Source organism: Emys orbicularis, chromosome 2, assembly GCF_028017835.1.
Source record: "Emys orbicularis isolate rEmyOrb1 chromosome 2, rEmyOrb1.hap1, whole genome shotgun sequence".
Taxonomy (NCBI): Eukaryota; Metazoa; Chordata; order Testudines; family Emydidae; genus Emys; species Emys orbicularis.
Window position 1 is genome coordinate 295902311 of NC_088684.1, and position 16430 is coordinate 295918740.

The 16430-nt window shown below is 46.4% G+C and overlaps 1 protein-coding gene across 1 annotated transcript in view; it reads right to left on the reverse strand.

Annotated features, from left to right (window-relative positions):
* The window catches only part of ELP6 (elongator acetyltransferase complex subunit 6), a 36441-nt gene continuing 20011 nt past the window's right edge, over positions 1-16430 (reverse strand). The window contains exons 4-7 of the mRNA XM_065399322.1: positions 6492-6619; positions 4763-4955; positions 1171-1317; positions 1-203 (exon numbers count right to left, since the gene is read on the reverse strand). Of these exons, the coding sequence (XP_065255394.1) occupies positions 75-203; positions 1171-1317; positions 4763-4955; positions 6492-6619 (597 nt within the window). The 3' untranslated portion in view covers positions 1-74. The remainder of the gene's footprint in view (positions 204-1170; positions 1318-4762; positions 4956-6491; positions 6620-16430) is intronic.

The following is a 16430-nucleotide window of genomic DNA, read 5'->3' on the forward strand; positions in this document are numbered from 1 at the left end:
TCCTGTTTTTCCCCAGGTATCCAGCACCACTCTCCCCTTGGCCTCAGGTCCTGTGCTGAATTGGGCCTTGGAATTCACAACACAGCTGCTGACATCCCTCTGGCAAAAAATGTGACATTCTTGTCCTGAATTTTATACTGGTAGATTCGGAGGAGATTCTTCTCTGCTTTCAGCTCGGATGACCCCTTCTGAATGATCTTTAACTGCAAAGGAAAGGGAAAGAGTGAGAAGCTGCTTCCTTGTGGCTGCAATCACAGCATCCTCCCTCCAAGGGAAAGGCCTGAGCAGGTGATGTGGTGTTTGTGTTAAAATACCTTTAACATCCGCAACTGACCTGGCTGGAGGATTCGACACTGCCATTTTGGAAAGCCCTGTGCAGCCATCTTAACAAGCACTAAACCTCTTTCTCGGGGCAGCCTTGGCAGAGAGGCCAGGCAGCAAATGGGCCCTCAAGACTGAAGTGCTCTCTCCCCCCTAGAGGGGATCCAGCCAGGTCATGGGTGAGACCGACTGAATGGGAGTTTGGAGAAGCTTCTCCGTATTTATAGCACACCCATCACCTTCGTGTCAGGGCACAAGCTTGCACTAGCACAGCCTGTGCTGCAGATGTTCTATGTAAAGAACTTCAGTCTCCAGGGCTGTCTGTCCAGCCCCTTTCATCAGCACTAGATTCACAAAAACATGGACTTCACTTCATACTTCTGCCACTTGCAAAGTCCACAGGCCAGATCCTAACCCTGCTCTGGCTGCTTCACACCACTCTGTAGTGCTTTGTACCACTACACTGATTCCCCCAACATAGGGAGAATCCCCGTGTGGCAGAGAACTGGTGCAGTGTCTCGGTCATCCTCACTGGAAGCCCCCAGGAGGTGCGGCTGAGGAAAGGGAATGTAATTACAGTGCCACAGTGCTCTAGCATCCTTGGCTGCTGGGGGCAGCAGGATATAAATTAGCCCTAAGACTGCTCTGAATTATGCTGGGGCCAGATTGGTGCCTGCATCAGGAGCTACACAGGGGGCTTAAAATCCCATTTGCACCCCACCCCCTGAACTGCACGTAATACAGCCTGGCTGCACCTGAGGCTCTAGCCATGCATTATTGGTGAATGTAATAAGTTACCATGTCTCATGACAGCATCGGGAGCAGGGAAAATGCTTTTGCAAGCTTTACCTGTCCGTGAACATCTTTACAGAAGCCGGTAGTCAGCCCCTCTGCCCAAAGGATTAGGTTGCTCTGGTGACAGAGGGAATTCACGATCAGTTCATTCTCCTCATCTTCTGAATCATCATTGCTGTGCACTAGCACCACTATGTTCCCCTGGAACAGAAAGTGTCACACAGGAATTAATGACTCATTGACAATCAATTTTGGATTCTGAGAGGAGATCAGAGACGTGGGCTCACACAAACACATTGCTAACTAAGCTACTTAGCCACTTAGCTTCATGGTATCTGCGTCAAGCTGGGTTCTGAATCAGAGCCGAGTGGGAGAATAACCAAACGTATATATAACTCTCCAGCCTAAAAATACATCAAACCTTTGTTACAAAAACAGCCAACACTAGTTAAACTGATCTGTCTGGCCAAGCAGACATCTAATCTGTGAGCTATACCTTAAAGAACCATCTAATAGAGAACTAGCTGAAGGGGCATTGCCTGGGGGATTATGTCCAATGTTTGCATTTTGTGAAAGAAAAGTTTTATAAAATCCAAAACTAGTTCCATTAAAAATATATCATGAGAGTCTTTGCCTCAGCCCACTGAATATTTAAAGTCAAGTCAAATTCCAGCCCAAATTTAAAGTTTTCCAAAAGAAAAAGAAAAAAACTACCTTGTACAGAAATAAAAATACTTCCATTATTTATTTATTTTTAAATTACTTTGGAAACAATATTCCAAACAAGCAGACATTCACCGGCACCATTTTCATCCCAAACATTGCAGCATTAGCAGCCAGCAAGAGAATAAAAAGGTGATATTGACTCGTCTATTTTTGTGATCCAAACTATAGGCAATTGGGGGAGAAGGGGAAAACACTGCATAAACAGTAAACGGTGAATTTGGTATTTTAAGATTCTTTCAGCAGTAATACTGTCAGGAGTTACTTGTATACAGATAAGGAGAACTTCTAAAATGTTACCTCAAGTCATGCATACTGTTTTTTGAGTGTGTGTGAATATAATCAACTTCAGAACTGTGCAAGTGATTGGTCCATTCCCATCCCAATCAATGGGAGTTATCCTGGAATTGACATTGACAACTGAGGAGCGATTTTCTCAAGAAACACTAGCTCTGGGAATCAATCTTTTATGCCTTTGATACCCAGTTTAAAAGTAGTGCAGATACAGAGTGTGACGTTGCAGTCTATATAATTTTATAAAAATATGCTAACGAGGGAATATAATGTAACTGGAATATGCTTTATGCAAAAGGTCTTTTGTAAGGTATTATTACAAAGCTTATAATCTACTGAGTGTGATCATCCTATTTGTATAAATGTACCACTCTTGTATCTGAAACTAGAAATATGAAATATAACTCTGAGGGCCTATTCTAATTATGCAAAGTGTGGGCCATTAATGGTGGTTTGGAATCTTGATGACTCCCATTAACCAGAACAATTGACTGCAGATGGCTGTTTTACCTGCAAGTCTTCCTGTATACCTGTGTGCTGGCAAGTGGGTAATGAAGTCTTGCTGTGACATGTGATCATGTCACCTGAACTGGAATCCATCTTTAACCTGGTGTCTTTTCATTGAGAAGGAGGGGGTGGGAACCCAGAGAGGGACAAAGGATTTCCGCCTTATGCAAAAGATATATAAAGGGGTGGAACAGAACAAAGGGGGGAGAGGAGCCATCATGAAGAATTCCCTAGCTACCACCTGAGCTGGAACAAGAGCTGTACCAGGGGAAAGAATTGTGCCCAGGCCTGGAAGGGGTCCAGTCTGAGGAAAAAACTTACTGAAGCATCTCTAAGGGTGAGATTATCTGTATTCAGTTTGATTAGACATAGATTTGCGCATTTTATTTTATTTTGCTTGGTGACTTACTTTGTTCTGTCTGTTACTACTTGGAACCACTTAAATCCTATTTTCTGTATTTAATAAAATCACTTTTTACTTATTAATTAACTCAGAGTATGTGTTAATACCTGGGGGAGCAAACAACTGTGCATATCTCTCTATCAGTGTTATAGAGGGTGAACAATTTGAGTTTACCCTGCATAAGCTTTATACAGGGTAAAACGGATTTATTTGGGTTTAGACCCCATTGGGAGTTTGGCATCTGAGAGTTAAAGACAGGAACACTTCTGTTAGCTGCTTTCAGGTAAACCTGCAGCTTTGGGGCAAGTAATTCAGACCCTGGGTCTTTGTTGGAGTAGACGGGAGTGTCTGGCTCAGCAAGACAGGGTGCTGGAGTCCTGAGCTGGCAGGAAAAGCAGGAGCAGAGGTAGTCTTGGCACATCGGGTGGCAGCTCCCAAGGGGGTTTCTGTGATTCAACCCGTCACACAGAGAATTCCTCTCTGGCTAACAGCATGTGAGAGACCAGTTGTTGAAATGATATCTGAAGGGATCAGCACAGATGCTTTCAGGACTAGCAAAAGAATGGCTCTGGAGCAGTGATCAAAGATCCTGAATGTTCTGGTCCCTGGAAACACACTGTTAAAACTCTGCATTTTCCTTTGATGACACATTGGGTGTGTATATAAAAGGAGAGAAATTTGGACTATGCTCCAACTGCCTTTGGTTTTATAACTTCATGCTTATACTATGAAATTCCTGATTGCAAGCTGTATATATTTTTTCCCCAATTAAAGTGAAACAGTTTAATCCAGGGAAGCTGAGCCAGCTGTAACAGAACCAGCCCTTCTCCTTAGTGGGCACAGGGTGCAACGGTGCCGTTCGGTGATTACAAAGTTGACTTGTTTAAAAAGCAGTGGGTGTGGGTTTTTCTTTCCTCCAACCTCCATCCTCAAGTTGTCCTCTTTCACATTCTGCTCTCAACTGGCCCTTTCGCCTAGTGAATCCATTTTTTCCATCAGAAGACTACTATCCCTTTAAAAATCATATGTGTAGGAGCTTTTCCCCTCCTCCCACTACTTTCCACTCTGGTCAGTGACAAAGCAGGACTTCATTTACTTTAGGGTCCTGCTGTGTCAAAAAACACCAAGGAACTTCAGCACAGGGCACCTCACTCCTGTAATAAGAGACACATTACCAAATAAAGAGAATAGAAACTTCTCCTCCTTCCATCCAAGTAACAAAAAGCACTTTACAACTGTTAACTTGTTATGCCTCAGTATCCCTAGGAGGAAGAAGGGTTACTCATCACTTTACTGACTACTGAAATGCAAACACCTCTGGGGTGGGACATGGCAAATGTTTAACAGCACACCGCAACACTACACAGCACTTTAGGACAGGATATGAACACTGTATCACATAGCTGCATCCTGGCACTTAAATACTATGGAGATGGGCACTCTGAAATATTTTTGTCTCGACTGAATTGAAACAGCAGAGGGAATTTGGGTAGATAACATGTAACTACCTGAGTTAGAATCTGGTCAGGATCCTAAAGGGGAAAGCCCCACCCATACAGGGAGCACCACAGGATCTGTAATGGCCACAAGCAGTCAGGAACTCTGCCCATCCCTATAGAGCACGGTGCCTGCTCGGCAGCACTGACTCAGAGGGAAGAGCACCACCTAGCGACCCAGGCCGTAAAGTTACTGAACTTTGGGAACACTACACGACAGTACCTTTAACTGGGAGCACACTGCAACTCTGCAGTAATGGATGAAATCCAAAACATCAACCGGCCTCACACCCAGGCTGAGCAGGACGCTGAGATCATCCACCAGCAACACGGGGCATTTCCAGGAATCGCTACCAGAAGCCATCAGGGATGTCCGGACAAACTCATACATGGTTTTCAGGTTGGAGCCATCTTCGCTGGAAAGAGGAACAGGAGATTCTCACTTGGCCTGGTCTCAGCATGGTTTTTGTACTGCATTAGCTATAGCACAGAATCGCAGCAGTGTAGGGCTGGAAACTAGTGTGGGTCTGTCTACCTCAGCTGGAAGTTATACCTCCAGCTCTTCTGTAGACATGCCCATAGTTAGAGCAGTACAGCCTATCTAATGCGGATGCAGTTATACCAGCATAAATGTGCTTTGCACTGATACATGCACCTTTATACAGCTATAACTAGGGCCCTACCAAATTCAAGGCCGTGAAAAATGCGTCATGGACCGTGAAATCTGGTCTTTTGTACTTTTACCGTATACTATACAGATTTCACAGGGGAGACCAGCATTTCTCAAACTGGAGGTCCTGACCCAAAAAAGGCTTGGGGGGTTTCACATGGTTATTGTAGGGGGTTGCAGTATTGCCACCCTTACCTCGGCGCTGCCTTCAGAGCTGGGTGGCTGGCGTGGAGTGCAGCAGCTGCTGGCCAGGCGCCCAGCTCTGAAGGCGGCGCCCCACCAGTAGCAGCGCAGCAATACCCTACCATGCCACCCTTACTTCTGCGCTGCTGCCTTCAGAGTTGGGTCAGGACCCCTGCAGTTACAACACCGTGAAATTTCAGATTTAAATATCTGAAATCATGAAATTTATGATTTTTTAAATCCTCTGACCCTGAAATTGGCCAAAATGGACCGTGAATTTGGTAGGGCCCTAGCTATAATTGTACCCACACTAGTCGGGGGTCCCACTGCCTTAATTTAGTCTACTTCTAAACTAATACAATGGGACAAATGCAGTGTGTAGTCAAGTGTCTACAGAAACCAGCCTTTGGAGTTATACATCAGAAAGCAGTAATAGCAGATCCCTACTGCAAGGCTCTGTCCTTAACTGCCCTGGTGGCTTATACAGCTGAGCTTCAGATCGGAGAAAGATTCCCCTCTAATTAGCTCCTTAGTTTCAGTAATTCCCTCAGCACTTTACAGCTTACTGGCAGAGTAGAGTGTGCAAGGAAGGCAGGAACAGAGGAGAGGGTGACCTCCCTTAGTCCTCAATGGAGGGAGGGATGGAGCACAGTCCCTCTCTCAGCAGCCAGAAGAGAGGGGGGAAAGGGATAATCTTAGCAGTGTGGGTATTTCAGGGTTTGGATTCATTTCCATTTGCGAGTGTGAATTTAATGCCGGTGAGAATTGCTGGACTGACAGCCCATGAGACCAACTCATTCTATTTAGCCACACAACTGGTACGGCCTGGACAGCTGCAGTGCAAACAACACATGCACTGCCCAGCTCCTGTTGCCTCAGCCCTGCCCGGCTCAGGAGGGTTCGGGAGGAAGTTCAGTCCCACTCCTTCGCCTCACTGCTGTAATGTGAGGCCAGTTAGTGGTAGGTGTCATGCTGTTGTCTGTGATGCAGACACCAGTATACCAGGAACTAAACTGACAGCTCAGCATCACAACAGGCGGCAACATTTCTAATCCCAAGAGTTACTGGCTGTACCTCTTCCAAAGCCCCAGAGCTTTACCTTACAAACTGAAGGGGATTGGTCTGCCCCACATGCTGCTCCTCACCAAAAAAGACGTCAAAGCAGGATTTCAGGCCTTCCAAGAACACAAGCTGTCCCCGCTCTTTTGCTGCGGTCAGACTGACTCCCTGGAGGAGGGGGAAATATTGTCTTACACAAGCAAACAGCTGCAGAAGAATGATGCCAGTGGTGTCCCAAGTGGATTTGTGGCCTATTTTGATAAAGTCTCATCTAAACATGCTAATAAAGCCAATACCCAGCTGGAACTTGCACAGACACTCAGTCTGACAGTTCTGTTTCACACATTGCTGGACACATTTGCCTTCCCGTGTTTTCAGCAGATGGTCCCAAAGAACAGTCAGGAATAGCAACACCCAGACACTGAACCCTTCGGTGGCTTTTCAAGTTCACAGAACCTTAAAAACACACTAATTAAATGGGTCCTCACATCACCCCAGGGAAGTAGGTGGCATCATTGTTATCTTACAGCTGGGGAAGCCAGAGACTTGCCCAAAGCCAGAGTGTGTGTGTAAAAGCCCAGATTAGAATCTAGGCATGCCTGGCTCCCCATTCTGTGCTGAGACAGGCTCTCCTTCCGCACTCTCTACTGCTTCACATGCAAGAACACTTGCTCTTTGTACCTCTCCTTTTGGCAGCAGGAGGATCAGGGCATTTTAGCACTAGCTCTCTGTGAATCCAGCCTGACTAGATCTTGCGTCAAGCAGTCTCTAAACTTCCCAAGACAGGGTCTGGGATGGGGAGAAAGGAGGAATGACTGAGAAGGTCACAAAACTCTCCTCTACACCCAGCGCTCTGTAACTGCCCTCCCCCCCCCCCCCAGCCAGATGTGCACCACGCAAACCCTGCACTCAGAGGCAGCCATTGTATGCAGTAACAAGGTTATGGAATGTAGATCTTTTGGCTATCTCAGGGCTTCCTACAGCACCCAGCAGCATGGTATCCAAGAGCTGATATTGTACTTTCCCACGTCTGAGCTCATCATTTCCCCCAAGTGCTCTGCTGTGAACAGTTCACTCATCTGGCCTTCAAGGACGGTGGAGGACTTACAATTGCCACCTTCTTGCAACATTTTTTAGCCATCACTGTGGCAACAACAGTCACTTGGCAACATTAATTCGTCCAACGTAGCTACCACCCACAAGCCAGGTGTGCCTGCAGTTACGGAGAGCACGGTAAACAGGCCAACCCAGTAGCTGGGCGGTTTATAGAAAGTAAAAATACATCCGAGATTACTCTGCTGTTCCCTGCCCTGGCAGGGTTCCTATCCAGTCCTGTGCTTTACCACCCAAGCCCTGCCTCAAATGCTTTGGGATTCTTGGCAGCTGCTGGAGAGGAATTATTATTACAATTAAGTCTCCATTTACGTGGGTTCCCAGACACAACACTTTATGTTACTTCAACTGTAATATTTCTTCTATAGCACCTTCCAAGAATCTCAAAGTGCTTGACAAACACTGATTATCTGGCATCACAACAACCATTATCTCTGTTTTACCATGAGGAAACTGAGGCAGCAGAGACCAAACTGATCACAGGTGTAACTCTATTGGTTTCACGGGACTTCTATAATCAGAAGTAAATTTGGTCCAGACTCTGATTTTCAGGTGTCCAGAGCACCTGCAGCTCCCACGGACATCAACTGGTGTTACAAAAAGCCCCGCACTTTTCAAAGTCAGGCCTCAGGTGACTTGCCCATGAAGTCAAAGTCAACACCAGAGCCAGGACAAAAGGTCCCAGTTTCCTGAGTCCCAGTCCATTGTTTAACTACTAGAACATCCCCCTTCCCTTTATCAATTTGGCTCTCTTTTGTTGAGTACATTGTAGCTGCCTGGCGTATTCATCTCTGGTTCGCTCTGTTCTGGGGGGAAATCCAGCACTTGTTACAGCCATAATCAACCAAAGCTATTTCAGTAATACGTGTTCTTCTATCATCTCGTTTCAGGAGCACCTTTTCTAGCCATAAGATTTTTAGGCACTGATCCGACTATACTTTTTAAATAAAGGTTGCTCCACGAGGGGGAGAGAGGAAAATTAGTGCAGAAGTTTTTCAGTGTTTTGGCTCACTAGAAATTGGGTTGCTAATCTGTACAATAGGCAGCTAGAGGAGAGAAGCTAAGATAGAAAGTTTACCAAAGGGTGCAGCAAGCCTTGTTTCAATATGGCATTGCTCAATACTCACAACTGGCAAGCCAGGCTAGGATTGGTTCATTCTTGAATGCTAGGAGAGAGATACACGAGTAGGCCTGGCATATGCTGACAAGAACAATGGTAGCTGTAATGTAGTGAGGAAGATTGCTTCTTTTCTTAGATGAGTGTGTCTGTATATCTACCTGAGAGAATTGCTGAAATCCTCTGAGGCAGGAGTCCCAGGAGAGATGGGATCCAGAGGCAGACATTCAATTTGTGAAGTTTCTAGTGTGCACAGTAGGGAGAAGGGTAAAAATAGCTATGTTCCTACATCCTTAGTTAACTGCTTAATAAGCACTGTACATCATCTGAACCTCACAACGCTCCTAGGAAGCTATCCTCATTTAACAGACGGGGAAACAAACAGAGAGATGCAGTGATTTGCTCAAGGTTACGCAGCAAGGTCAGTGGCCGAGGCAGGGATAGACCCGTGTCTCCTGATTTCTAGCACCATGCTACATCTAACCCCTCCCTTACTAGGTAATCAAAATTTAGGCTGCAACAGTAGATTTCAGCTTTTTTCGCTTTCTTATTTGGAAAAGCTAGTGTGAGTGTCTGGTCTGTAAGAGATGTTCACTACAAGTGACTAGTTCCCGCTGTTTTGGAAGCTTGGCATTTTCCCAAAAGAGCCTATCACAGAGGGCAGCAGTGGGAGAGAAGGGACAAGGTTTCACCAGATAAGGAGGAGGTCATTTCCAGGAAGGCTAACCTCGCATTCTCTTCTTTGTGGATGCACTCCTTCAGAGCTTATCGGCTGCCACACGTGCACTGTTAGTGATATGAGAGACAGGTCTGCACAGCTTCCTTTCCCAGCTGGGGAGAGAATGTCATTCATCAATGCAGATGCCAGACAAGGACTGTACAAGGGAGTATAGAAAATGTGGCTTTGGTGCAACATTTTCCATCACTGCCAGTTGACAGGGTTGGAAATTTTGACAAATACCTTAATCTAGTGAAGGCTACTGGGGGTGTCCGATAAGTAGCAGATTCAGATTAATCTTTTTCCTTGCATTAAATCAGCCCTGACTCTGCCCTTCATTGAGACAAGCTAATCTTCGTGGACAAATTTCTGGAAAGAAATCATTCAAACCCATGGCTAGAATCTTGGCTGTGATTTTGCAATCAGTCGAAGGGAAGGGGCTCTTTGTTTAAAGAACAGGATTGTTCTTTTCAACGTGGCCCTTTCGTTTTCAGCACAGGCACACTGTGCAGGGTTGACCAACAAAATGTTTCAGTTTGTATCATAAGAACGGCCTTACTGGGTCAGGCCAATGTTCCATCTAGACCAGTATACTGTTTTCCGATAGCGGCCATCTCACACATGCTTCATCTAATCCTCACTGTCCTCTCACTTTTCACATTCTCCCAGGAGAGACAGATCACAGCAACTCTCATTAGTAGCGCGCACACACACACACACACACACTCTCTCTCTCTCTCTCACTGGCACACAGCTGCAGATTTCCTCCCTTTGGCTGGGAATCACTCCTTGTCACACCCACCACAGGGCCGGCAGATTCCACCAGAGGCTGATTTGGACTCAAAAAGTGTGGAAATCCAGCTTGCAGGTGATATTTACCCACTAGAATCCTGCCAAGAAAACAGGGTGGGAATGGAAATCTTACTGAAGCCTATTATGCAACTACGAAGTCACATCAAGGAAAAACCAATTTCCAGGCCAAAAAAAACCCCAAACAAACATTCTATTACATGACAGATGGAAACAACCAAAAAACCTATGTGAAACATAGTTAGTTGCCACCCACTTGATAAACTGCTGAGCTGCATTAAAAAACCCTGAGTGATCATATGCTGGTTAGTCCAATGTCAATCCTGGGTAAAATAATGGAATGGTTAATTTGGGATGCTATCAACAAAGAATTGGAGGGCAGAACCTAAAAATACAATTAATGCCACTCAACTTGGTTTCATGGAAGGTAGGTCTTATCAAACAAACATGTTGGGGGGGAGGTGACAGGATTACAGGTCTAGATGATAAAAACAACTGTGTGGATATAGTATACTTGGATTTTGCCACCACATGACACATTTTGATTAAAAAAAAAATAGGGCACATATTACATATCAGATGATTAAAAACTGGGTCACTGATAGATCTCAAAATGTAGTTGCTATCTGGAGATCTCAATGAACGAAGCTGTTTTTAGCAGGGGATCCAGGGATCGGTTCGTGGTCCAATGCTATTTAATATTTTTACCAACGATTAGACAATGTTATCAAATCTTTACCGGTAAAGTTTGCAGATGACACAGATTGATGAGGTAGCGTATAACGAGGAGAACAGGTTACTGTTACAGAGTGATCTGAATTGCCTAGTTAAGCAGTCACAATCCAACAAAATGCATTTTAATACAGCCAAATACAAGGTAGTATACCTGCAGGTTCTATCTACAGGAAGGCAGACTCGGCCCAAGTCTACCCTACCAATTGTGGTCAATGCAAGTATTGTCGGCATACAGCCGCCACAGTTAGTCTATTGCTCAAACACGTGCATACTTGGCTCCTTGCATCGGCGCAGCACGTACTCACCAGGAGTGCCTGTGGCGATGTACACTCTGGTGTCCCATGTGCAATTTGTTATCATGTGGCGCACTGTCTTTTGGGATATTTTTGCACTGCATGATGCGGAAGAAACGAGTTGCACAGGGACGACTGGGAGCTAGGGGTCAAGCTCTCACCATGCAACTTTCTCCATCCCATATTACTATTCATAGCCCATAACTTTGGTGCCTTTTTTTCAAGTCCCACAGACCCACGCGGAACCTCTTGCTGTCTGTCATCTCGGACAGAAGCACGGCGCCTACACAGCTCTATGCTGTTGTCACGAGCATTGCAAACACAGTTGAATGATCTTCCGGTATTCAGAGCTGCAAGAAGAACTGCAGCTGCTCCGTGAACCCCTCCAGCAATCTTTGAACTGGTTTTCGCTCTGACAATTTTTGTGGAGGACAGACTGCCGTAGGACATAGCGAAAACCAGTTCAAAGATTGCTGGAGGTGTTCACGGAGCAGCTGCAGACAGTGGAGTGCCACTTTTGGGCCGGAGAAACGAGCACTGACTGGTGGGATTGCATCGTAATGCAGGCTTGGGATGACAAGCAGTTGCTGCAGAACTTTCAGGTGCACAAGGCCACATTTCTGGACCTGCGTGCCAAGCTTGCCCCAGCTCTCCAGTGGAGGGAGACCAGAATGAGAACTGCGCTGACAGTGGAGAAGCAAGCGGCAATCACACTGTGGAAGGTAGCAAAGCCAGATTGCTACCAGTCAGTGGGAAATCATTTGGGAGTTGGAAAATCCACCATGGGGGCCACTGTCATGGAAGTGTGTAGTCCATTAATCGTCTCCTGCTATGCAGGACTGAGACTCCTGGCAACGTGCAGGACATAGCGGATGGATCTGCAGCAATGGCATTTCCGAACTGCAGTGGGGAATAGGTGATATGCATATGCCTATTTTGGCACCAGCACATCTTGCCCACAGCGTACACCAACAGAAAAGCCTGCTTTTCTCTGGTTATGCAAGTGCTGGTGGATCACCAGGAAGCTTCACTGACATCAAAGCTGGCTGATCAGGTGAGGTGCATGATGCTCTCATTTTTAAGAACATAGGACCGCTCAGAAAGATGCAAACAAGGACATTAATTCCCAAGTGGCAGATTTCCGTTGGCGACGTTGAAATGCCAATAATGATCCTGGGGGACTCAGCCGACCCCTTGCTCCTCTGGCTCATGAAGCCATACACCGGCCACCTCGACAGCACCAAGGAAAGATTCAGCTACTAGCTCAGCAGGTGCAGAATGATGGGTGAATGTGTTTTTCGTAGATAGAAGGGATGCTGGTGTTGTTTACTCACAAGATTGGATCTCAGTGAAAAAAAACATCCCATTGTTTACAGCTGTCTGCTGTGTCCTGCATAATATCTGTGAGGCAAAGAGGGAAAAGCTGCCTCCAGCGTGGACATGGAGCGGCTGTCTGCTGAGTTTGAACAGCCAGACACAAGGACTATTAGAAGGTTGTGCCAAGGTGGAGCTATGCAGCTGAGGGAAGCCTTGAAAAACCACTTTAACAGTCAGCCACAGTAATGTGGTGTGCTAGACAATGCTCAACCTGGCCCTGACATTTTGGGGCCTGTTAGGGACTGTGTGCACTAAGCACCCCATCTATACAACACTGGCACTGGACCTATTCATTGTGCACTGCTTGCTGTACATTTATTATTATACACTGGGTTTGTCACTGATCCTATGAGTTCTATCGCACCGCACAACAACCAATGTGTGCTTTCACTTCCACTAGGCATCCTACAGTTTATGTTGTGAAGTCATAAAGATGAGTTATTTTTCCAAAAATAGAATTTTATTGAATAACAAAACCAGTGCAAAAAAACATCTGTGTAATTAAAAACAAATACATTAAAAACTTTTGAAACAAATTAACAGGACAGAATTTAACAAGAGGAAAGAATATTGATGTCCATTTCAGACCATTCTGGTGACACATATAGCACCCATGGCTCTCACAGGTCAGTGTTTGTGAAGCTGTCCTTATGGTCCCCAGGTGTGGTGTGGAAGGGATGCATCTCCTGACGTCATGAAGAAATTTGGGGTGGTAAGGAAATGCTACAGTGGTGTTCTCCATTGACTGCAAAGAGAAGTGAGCCCCTGCTTTCTGAACCACCTGCTGGACAACAAGAGTCTGCAGCATCTGTGTTTGCTGCTGAAGAAGCCCTATCATATCCAGGTGCATCTCCTTCTCCTTTTCCTGCTGGGACTTTCTCCAGTCTACTTTCTTTCTTTCTTTCTCCATAGTGTCTACAACATTCATCCTCCATGCCATGTGCTCACGGTCTGATGCAGCACTGGCTTGCAGGATCTTTCTGAACATCTCCTCCCAAGTCCTCTTCTTTCTCCTCCTTGTCATGGTCAGGTGTTCCATGGGTTTGGAGGTGGCACCCCCTTTAAGGCCACAATGGCAGCAGCTATAGATAAAGCAGGCAGAAGAATCATATTTATAGTCACAGCAGAAAGCGAAAGTGAAGTTTTTGAACTCCCTTGCCTTGTTCCCCGAAAGTTTTAAATGAGACATGCTTATTGACATTACAGTTTTGGAGCACCTCAGAACAGCACTGCGGTGGTGATCTTAGTCAATTTTTCCTTCCTGAGGGTAACAAAGGCACAGAGAATACAGCTGTGGTGGTGTCCCAAAGCCCCCCAGGCCCATAGGCCGCTAGCCTGTTTACTGCAACGGTGCTTGCTGAAGTCATCATGGAGTGGCATGGGAAAATGTCCTACCACAGAGGAAGAAACAAGGCTGCCATCTGTAGAAACCTTCAGGAGAGGAGCAGTGTACCTCCATAAAAGTTTCATTGCGATCTCTCAGGAGGATTCAGGGGACATCCCTGTGCACATAAACAAACTGTTCCGCATGTCCTTCCCTCCGCCTAACACCGCAAGGGAACGAAAAGCAGAAAATTCTTCTGCTATTTGTTGTATTGCTACTTCTTTAACTAGGAACAAATAAAAGAAAAGTTGAACCCTGTGTTCTGTAAGTTGGGGTCAGGAGCCAACTGTACATTTAAACACGGTAATGGACAATGCATTCACACACTTACCCAAGGTTCCTCCCCTTGCATCAGGCGCGCCCGCTGGGACTAGCTAGACTGTGGTGGAGTCTCAAACAGATCCTGGCTCACAGCATAGCTGGATCTCTTGGTCACTTGTCCCCCATCCCTGGATCTCCTGGTCACCTGTCCCCCATCCTCTTTCTCCTCCTCGCTGTTCACAGCAGGGCTCCTCAGAGGAATCCATGGCGCTCTGTGGGGTGTTGGTGGGGTCTGCACCAAGTATGGTATGCAACTCGTCATAAAACCAGGAGGTCTGTGGCTCAGCACCAGATCGACTGTTGGCTTCCCTGACCTCTTGGTACGCCTGCTGCAGTTCCTTTGCTTTCACATGGCACTGCTGCTGATCCCTGTCATACCCCTTTGCCTGCCTTCCCCCTGCAATCTGCTCATAGATGTCCATGTTTCTACAACTGCTCCATACTCGCACCTGCACAGCCTCTTTTCCCCACATGCCTAAGAGATCCCATACCTCCTGTCTTCCCCAGACAGGAGCACGTCTACAGCATGTAACCAGCAGTGTTGGCTGGGCAGTTGCACACAAAGAAGGAGCTGCTAGCTGTGCTCCCCAAGTTGGGCAATCAGAAAAATTCACAGAGTTTTTAAATGGGGGGGAGAGAGGGCTCTTGGTGTCTGTGACCTCTGGGCCGTGGAGTTCACAATTGTGACCAGAGCAGTCACTGTCTGACGTGGAACAGCTGTGAGAGGACCGTTAGGGTCGACATAGGTCACAAAGTGTCTGCACTCCCACTGCATCGACCATGGCTCTATGTCATTCAGGGAGGTGGTTTTACTGTGTCACTGTCACAGGGCACTTACATTGACGGGAGACAAATTTGAGTCGATGCAAGGCGACATGTCGACCTAACTTTGTAGTGTAGACCAGGCCTCTCTCTTGGGAAGCAGTGACTCCGAGAAGGATTTAGGGATTATCTTAGATAATCACCTCAACATGAGCTCTCAGTACAAGGCTGTGGCAAAAGGGGCTAATGCAATCCCTGGATGTGTAAGAAGGGAAATATCAAGTAGAGGAAGAAAAGTGATCTTGCCTCTGTACACTGCATTAGTAAGACTACTACTAGGATACCGTGTCCAGTTCTGGTGTCCACACTTCAAGGAGGGCCACAAACATTTTCCAGGGACTGAAAAACAAGCCCTACAGTGTGAGGCTTAAGGAGTCCAACTTATTCAGCTTACTGAAGAGAAGGCTGAGAGGTGACATGATCACTGCGTACAGGTACTAACACATGGACGAGAGAGCTGATGGTGGGGGGCTTTCCAACCTTGCTAAAGAAGGCATAGCAAGGTCCAATGTCTGAACCTTGAAGTTGGACAAATTCAACCTTGAAATAAGATGCAGTTTCCCAGCAGGGAGGGTGATTAGACACTGGAACAGCTTACCAGGGGAGGTGGTGGAGTCCCCATCACTTGGAGCCTTTAAGGCAAGATTAGAAATCTTTCTAAAAGATATGCTTTAATCCAGCTTCTTGGAGAAATTCGGGGTGGGGTGGGGGCTCAAGCTGGATGGTCATGAGAATTCCTTCTGGCCTTGGAATCTACGAACCCTCCTGTTCACTGCCTTCCTTCATGGGCCAGGGGAGAATAGAATTGCCTTCATTGCCCTTAACAAGCTCATAATGTTTGCAGCTCTGCTTAAAGACCATGGCTTCATCCTGCGAGGATGAGGAAAGACGTTTTTTCCCTGAAGCACAATTAGCCAGATGTATTCTAGGTTGTTTCTCTTCACCTTCCTCAGAAGCATGAGAGATTGGCCACAGCTGGAGATGGGAGACTGGACAGGGTGGACCAGTGCTCTGATTAGGTACAGAGAATCCTGTCTAGATGCCTGGCTGGCATGTCATTCTCACATGTTCAGGGTCAAACCAATGCCTTCCCAAATCCAAATCTGTCTATTTACCCCCAGGTCAGATTCGCAGAGACCTTGGGGGGGTTTCACCTTCCTCTGCATCATGGGCCAAGGATTGCCAGCTGGGATAACCGGGCAGATCACACCTAATCAATTCCCTCCCATTGCAGGGACCTCAGGCACTTGGTGGCACCTTGATCTCTCCTGTTCTCTGCCTGTCTCCTG